Genomic DNA, 7430 nt, shown 5'->3' with positions numbered 1-7430 from the left:
GCCTCAAGCCCTAGCTGACCCTCAGGCCCAGGCTGGGCCCTCATGGCCAGAGGTTGAGCCTGGCTTATCTCTCCAGCTGCCCTGTTCCCTGCCACTTTATCATGGAGGGTGGGCCGGTGTCAGAGCCCGGAACTCCCCTCCCTGCTGCCCGTGGGAGAGGGCCCAGGTGTGAGTAGAAGGACTACGCTTGGGCTTAGCTGGGAGACCTCTGTCCTGGGAGAGTTTAAAAGGCCCCAGGACCTTCTCCGCGTCAGCTGACCTTCCCAACTGACTACAGCATGCAGGGGCTGCTGATTTTGAGTGTGCTGCTGGGGGCTGCCCTTGGCAAAGAGGACTTTGTGGGGTAGGAGCATGGAGAGGAGGGGGTGCTCAGAGGAGAGATGGGGGAGCATTCATCCGCCAGCCAGCGCCTGGGGGAGATACATGGGAAGATGGCCAGAGGGTAGCAAATTAGCACATCCCAGAAGGCAGGCTGACGGGGGACCAGGGCTGAGAAAGGGTCCAGTCTCTCAGGACAGCCTCGTGAGCCCTGGAGAATCTGAGCCCTGAAGAGGAATTTTCAAAAGAGGAGGCAGGAGGCGGCCTGGCGGTCTTTGGAGAGAGAAAGAGTCTAAGCTGGGGCGGTGACAGCAGCAGTGTCTAGAAGGTTCCAGGGAGCCTAGGCCTCCCATTGCTGGGATCCCCTGTGCTTCCCCTGCTTGGCCCAGCCCCCCTGCTCCCGCCTGGGGAGCGTGCATGGCCGTAGGAGCTGCTCAGGCCCTCAGCCTCCCCTCCCGCTCTGCCCAGCCACCAGGTGCTCCGAATCACTGCCGCCGATGAGGCCGAGGTGCAGACGGTGAAGGAGCTGGAGGACCTGGAGCACCTGCAGGTCAGAGGACGTGGGAGCAGCCCTGAGGCCCCAGGGTACCTCTGAGAGCAGACGGGCTTGCCCCAGACCTCCACCCACCTGGGGCCACCTGGGACCTGGGCTCTTTCTCCCCAGCCACCCAGGAATGAGCCATGGGACCGATGATCCCTGTTAGGATGTGATTTAAACCTCCCAATTCTGGAATCTTGCTGCCTTTGCGCATCTGAACAAAAGGGCCTCCCCCACCCTCCTCCGTCCCAACTTCTAGTTCTTGTCTCTCCCTTGTTGCCTCCAAGCCCCTCCACTCTGCTTCCTGGGCCATTCACCTGACCAGATGACTTTGTGCCATGCCCAGGGGTTCCCTTCATCCTCTTCCCCTCATATTCATGCCCTATCCTCAGTTATATGGGGAATTCTGGCACCAACGCTCCCTCCCATGGGTGCCCTTCCCCAGCCTGCAGTGACAGTGGCTTTTGTCTTCCCCAGTTGGACTTCTGGAGGGGCCCTGGCCAGCCAGGCTCCCCCATCGACGTCCGAGTGCCCTTCCCCAGCCTCCAGGCTGTTAAAGTTTTCCTGGAAGCCCATGGCATCAGATACAGGATCATGATCGAGGACGTGCAGTCCCTGCTAGACGAGGAGCAGGAGCAGATGTTCGCCTCCCAGAGCCGGGCCCGCAGCACCAACACATTTAACTACGCCACCTACCACACCCTGGATGAGGTAAGGGACCCCGGGAGGGCACTGCTCCCCACAAGCACCAAGCTCTTGGTCAGACTGGCAGATCACATCAGGGCCAGCCTGGATGTGTGTGGCCTCTGCCCTGTCTCCACACTGCCTGGAGGCTCTGGGTTGCAGCTGCTCCACATTCAGGGCTCACAGCAGGCTCGCTCAGGGAGCTGCTAAGCGAGGCATCCAGGCTCCCTTCGGAAGCCATGAAGGCAGCCTTCCCTCCTCTGCCCCTTCAGATCTATGACTTCATGGACCTGCTGGTGGCCGAGCACCCACAGCTTGTCAGCAAACTCCAGATTGGCAGAAGCTATGAAGGCCGTCCCATCTACGTGCTGAAGGTAATGGGTGCATGCCAGTACATGTATGTGGGCACTTCCTCAAGAATGGATGCCCGCATCTGTGCATAAGCCCAGGGTGACAGAAAACACGGTTATACAGACTCCGTGTGTAGCACAGGTGTACACACACCTGTACACACAATTTAAACTTTTAGGTGACTCCCCTGTTCCCAGTAAGGTGGCACATTGTGCAAAGTATCCCAGAGTTGGGTAGTCCAAATAAAATGTTTTGCTCGTGACCTTCGACAGAGCTATGTGTGGGCCTGGGAACACGGTGGGGCCCGGGAGTCTGGCCAAGTCATGTTTGCCCCACGCTACCCACTCCAGTATTCTTGGGCTTCCTTGGTGGCTCAGATGGTAAAGAATCTCCCTGTGATGCGGGAGACCTGGGTTTGATCCCTGGATCGGGAAGATCCTCTGGAAAAGGAAATGGTTACCCACTCCAGTATACTGGCCTGGAGAATTCCATGGACCGAGGAGCCTGGCAAGCTACAGTCCATGGGGTCGCAAAGAGTTGGACACAACTGAGCAGCTTTCACTTTCACTTGAGCTGAGGGCAGGAAGCTAGGCTCTGCAGGATCCCTGTCCAGACCCATCTCCGTCTCCCACCTGAGTGATGGCCCCTCAGATGGAGCTTCAACCTGGGGTACAGAGACCAGACAGCCTAGGGTGCACTCCCTTTCTGGGGGGCGAGATGGGGCCCCAGCTGAACTATTTCCTGTTCTTCTCATCCAGTTCAGCACTGGGGGAAGCAACCGTCCAGCCATCTGGATCGACTTAGGCATCCATTCCAGGGAGTGGATCACCCAGGCCACTGGGGTCTGGTTTGCAAAGAAGGTGAGCCTGGGGAGGTGAGGGTGCTCTCAGCTGGTGGTGCATTGGTATCCACGGCCCACAGGAGCCCTGGCCCCTGCCTCCCATCTGGAAGCAGAGGGAGGCTAAGGGCAGGCATCCATTGGTCCAGTGCAGCAGATGCATGGCCTGGCCTGCTCTGCCCCTCTGCTCCCTAACACCGCCCTCCCCCTGATCCCAGTTCACAGAAGACTATGGCCAGGACCCGAGTTTCACCGCCATTCTTGACAGCATGGACATATTCTTGGAGATTGTCACCAACCCTGATGGTTTTGCCTTCACCCACAGCCAGGTATAGCCCTTCTCCTGTTCTTGGGGGAAGCGGGGCAAGCCTCTGTCCTCTGAGCCCCACAAGCTACTCTCCCCTAATCTCAGCCCCTAGAAGTTGAGGGAAGGACAAACAGACCTTTTCTCCTTGACTAGGGGTTCTTGACCTTGGCATTCTTGACAGTCTGGGCAGATAATTCTTGGTGTGTCGGGAGCTGTCCTGCGTAAACAGCATTCTGACCTCCTCAAGCCCCCAGATGAGACAACTGAAAACATCTCCAGCTTGTGGGGGACAGAACTGTCCCCAGTGGAGACATACTCCCCAGAAATTATTTCCTGCTTCTATTTTATTTCTATGGGACAACTTGCGACCAATCAGCTATGTATGGGGTTGGGGGAATGCCACATGCCTTCTTCACTTTCCACCAGTAGAACCCTCTGCCAAGTGCCACCTATCATCTCCTCCATTTTCCTTCAGCCAAGAGCCTCCTTTGCAGATCTTCCTCCCTGAAAACCAGTTGTAAATGGTTTCTGATCCCCTACTGTGTCCACACCCAAGCTCTGTGTTGATTGTGACCCCTATGGGGTGGCTAACCATTTTCCTCTCTCAGAATCGATTGTGGCGCAAGACTCGATCTGTCACGTCAAGCTCCCTCTGTGTTGGGGTGGACGCCAACCGGAACTGGGATGCCGGCTTTGGGAGTAAGGCCCAGTGTGGTTTGGGGAGCAGGGACGGGACCCCCAGAATGGTTTTTTACCATCCTTTGTCCTGTTGCTCCACCCTGCCCCTGCCCCTGCCCCTGCCATGGGGGCACGTGGGGAATGCCAGGCCCTCCTCCAAGGTACTCAGTGAGGAAGGTGGCCTCTGAGACCTACTTGCCAGTAAAAGGAAAGTCCTCCCAATGGATCTGAGGTCTGAAACCCATCCAGGGGTTTTCTAGTCTAACTTCAGCCCCTTCCGTCCGTGGTCACTGCACTGCAGGGAGCAGTCTCACATGAGGACCCTTCTTACCTCTCTGGGTGTGTTCATCAGCTCTGTCCAAGTTTGGCTGGGGAGGGAGGCCCAGGACCCCCAGGTTATAAAAGGCCTCTGCCCTTTCCTTATCCAGGGTGGGGGTTAGGCCTCGTACATCTCACCTCGTGCAAAGACCAGAAGCCCCTGGAAACCAACTACTCAGGTATAAAGAATGCCAGCTCTCCTCTCTCCCCTCCCACAGAGGCAGGAGCCAGCAGCAGCCCCTGCTCGGAGACTTATCATGGCAAGTACGCCAATTCTGAAGTGGAGGTCAAGTCCATCGTGGACTTTGTGAAAGACCATGGGAACTTCAAGGCCTTCCTCTCCATCCACAGCTACTCCCAGCTCCTCCTCTATCCCTATGGCTACACAACACAATCAATCCCTGACAAGACTGAGCTGGTATGTACCTGAGGTCTGCTTGCCCTCGCATCCCAAAGGCAGCTTTGGGCGGGCCCATCAAACCTGCTGAAGGCACGAGGGCCTACGCTGTGCCTGGCACCCCTTTCTCCCACGGACCCCTGATGGCTTGGGAAGACCAGCAAGGCTGATTAGACTCTCCGCCTGGGAAGCTGAGGCACAGAGTGCTTCAGTCACTCTTGTCACGTGACAGAGGAAAGGGCAGGGCTGGACTTTGAGCTAGGACCACAAGTTCACACTTGGAGCTGCAGAATGACCAAAGGGCAGTGACGTACCAGCCAGACAGCCCATAAGCTCAGAATCATAGGGCTTCTGAGTTCCTGAGACTGACCCTGCAAGGCCCAGTGGGCTCCATGCTGTCTGTTGGGGGTGGGCTTCTGCAGGGCGTGTGCTCCTGGGTCACCCTGCCAGCCCCCAGGATACCCTGGCACTGTGGTTATGGGGGATCTGGGGTTGCTGGCCGTGACAAGTCATCTTGCTTGGCGTTTTCTCCAGAATCAGGTGGCTAAGTCCGCTGTTGAGGCCCTGAAGTCTCTGTATGGGACCAGCTACGAGTATGGCAGCATCATCACAACGATTTGTAAGTGTGCACGGTCTCGTGGGTGGTCCTGGGAGGAAGCTCAGTTGACTTTTCCTGCCTACGGGAGTGTCTCTCCCGGAGGAAGTAGCCAGGGGTGCCCCAATGTGGGGAGCATGGACAAGGAGAATGGCCCTGGCTGACTGTTGGCTTGGTGGGCAGCGGGCCCTTTCCTGACGTGAACTCTGCTTTCCTTGATACCTTCAGACGAATACTTCAGTTCCTCTGAGAACTCTTGTCCCCTTATCTTGGGGTTAAATCCAGCTTCATACATGGAGCAGGTAGAGAGTTCTGCTGGCCTTGTAGATCCCCCAAGAAATTCAACTTAAAAAATACTTCTCCTCCAATGCCCATCTATTATAGAATATATTTTATCTTTGCTCAGCTTACTTATCCATGCAATGTATCAAATAGAATTAAGTCAACAAATGTTTATTGGATACCTATGATACACTAGGGCTTGTTTTGTGTGCTTGAGATACAGTTGGGAATAAAATAAGCAGACTTCTATTCTAGTCAGGGACAGACAATTTATTCTAGACAATAAACATGAATAAGGAAATGATATTGTGTGTTAAGTGATCAATGCTAAGGAGAAAAAGAACTCCCAGGACAGGGTGAGGGGACTCAAGTAATGGGGGTAGAAGTGGGACGGAAGCAGGAACCTCAGTGAGAGCAAAATTTGGGCAAGTGTTGAAGGAAATGAGGGATGGAGCCAAGAGGCTATTTGAGGAAGAGATTCTAGGCAGAGAAATCTTCTAGAACAAAGTCCCTACCACGTGCTCTGGGGTGGTGTGCTTTGGGAACAGCAGGAAGAGCAGAGACTCACTGGCTGCAGCAGAGACGGGTCGGGGGTGGAGGAGGTTCCGTAGGGCCCTGGGGGGATACAGCAAATTTGGGGTTCACTCTTCAGGGAAGAGTCCTGAAGAAGCAGGGCACAGGGACACACGTCTGACTTCCTGCCCCAATTGCCCAGTTTTGGGGGGCAAGTGGGGTCACCATCTCACCTCTGGCTGGCCTTGTTTTTGGACTGTTTAGAGTTTGTTTGGAGACTGTTTCAACCCTGAATGAAAAGGTTTTTGCTTTGTTCAGAGTGTTGTGGGGTTCAATTCTGACCTGGAGCCACCTCCTCCTCCCCAGCCCAGTTCCTCAGGAGCTTTGTTTATCTACTGCAGAGCTGTCTGCCAAAGACAGCCGAGGGCTTCTGCTATGACTCTGGCCCTTTGCACTTTCCCCCTGCAGAGCAGGACCCTGGGGGACAATCCTGGTTACCCAAGTGGGCAACTCTGGAATATGTGGGGGCTTGACCCAAGCTACTATTAGATGGAGGCGGCTTTCAAAATCATGGGAGCTTCCTTGCACACCCTAGTGAGAGGAGAACCATTGCTGGTCTGCCTCTCTGGGCCTCTTGGACTGCAGTCTTTCAGGGGAGCTTCTTGGGAGGAAGCCAGGCTGCTTGGTCAAGAGCCGGAAGGTAGCAGAGGCTGACTCCAGTCGACACTGCATGAGGCTCTCGGCTTGGGACTGTTAGCTTGGCCCATGCAAATATTTTCAAGTGAGTGACCTTGTTCTGCCGGTTCTGCTCCTGCCACAGACCAAGCCAGTGGAGGCAGCATTGACTGGTCCTACAACCAAGGCATCAAGTACTCCTTCACCTTTGAACTCCGGGACACGGGGCGCTATGGCTTCCTGCTGCCAGCCTCCCAGATCATCCCCACAGCCCAGGAGACGTGGCTGGGGCTTCTGACCATCATGGAGCACACGTTGAATAACCTTTACTGACCCAGCCCTCCAGCACTCTTTTCCTCCTCCTCTTCAGCCCTACCCAGGCAACCAAATAAAGTCTGAGAGTACATGGAACAGAATGGACTCTCGTGTGGGGATGCATGTGGCATGTCTGTCTTTTCAAGCTGGGGCAGAAGTAATTTAGTTCCTGCAGATCTCAGTGGAAATGTGTGGGTGGTTGGACTAGATGACCCTTAAACTTCCCTGCATTCCAAGGTCCTGTGAAGTTGTATCCAAGTGGCATCTGTTTTAATGAGACCACCCTGAGCTCAGCTCGTCAGTGGGGTGATTTGTTCATACCTTAGGAGCAAGCAGCAGCCACAGCTGCTAACCAAATGCCCAGCACCCCGCCGTGGTAAGGAATTCAGCTTGTACAATAGTCTAGCTAGTTGGATCCATTCATCTACAAAAGCAATAACCCTGAGTATGAAATAGAATAATCCTGGTGGTCACTGCTTTCCCAGATGGATGTCACAGTCAGGCAAAGCTTTCTATACAGCAAAATATGGTCTCCCACTCCTGAACTAAATTGGAAGAAAACAATTGCGTTAAACGGAATCATTTAAAGATAAAAAACAAACACCAATCCCAGGGCATTTT

General features: G+C 54.8%; 1 protein-coding gene across 1 annotated transcript; it reads left to right on the top strand.

Annotated features, from left to right (window-relative positions):
• Positions 1-258: 258 nt before the first annotated feature.
• Positions 259-6905, top strand: LOC104982321 (carboxypeptidase A1). Its single transcript, XM_010831670.1, has 10 exons — positions 259-343; positions 787-868; positions 1334-1567; positions 1813-1914; positions 2650-2751; positions 2948-3058; positions 3645-3735; positions 4251-4450; positions 4964-5048; positions 6640-6905. Exons 1-10 carry the CDS (start codon positions 279-281, stop codon positions 6825-6827), a joined length of 1260 nt encoding a protein of 419 aa, XP_010829972.1. The 5' UTR covers positions 259-278; the 3' UTR covers positions 6828-6905.
• Positions 6906-7430: the final 525 nt, after the last annotated feature.

Source organism: Bison bison, unplaced genomic scaffold (genome assembly GCF_000754665.1).
Source record: "Bison bison bison isolate TAMUID 2011002044 unplaced genomic scaffold, Bison_UMD1.0 scf7180017864530, whole genome shotgun sequence".
In the NCBI taxonomy this organism is placed as follows: domain Eukaryota; kingdom Metazoa; phylum Chordata; class Mammalia; order Artiodactyla; family Bovidae; genus Bison; species Bison bison.
Note: the sequence above shows the minus strand (reverse complement) of the source record. Positions and strands in the feature narration are given on the sequence as shown.

What these genes read in the sequence shown, in the direction of transcription:
- LOC104982321 (XM_010831670.1), top strand. Translation starts at nt 279, where the DNA reads ATGCAGGGGCTGCTGATTTTGAGTGTGCTGCTGGGGGCTGCCCTTGGC. An exon ending in GGCAAAGAGGACTTTGTGGG is followed by an intron (nt 344 to 786) that starts GTAGGAGCATGG and finishes CGCTCTGCCCAG; the next exon opens with CCACCAGGTGCTCCGAATCA. An exon ending in TTGCCTTCACCCACAGCCAG is followed by an intron (nt 3,059 to 3,644) that starts GTATAGCCCTTC and finishes TTCCTCTCTCAG; the next exon opens with AATCGATTGTGGCGCAAGAC.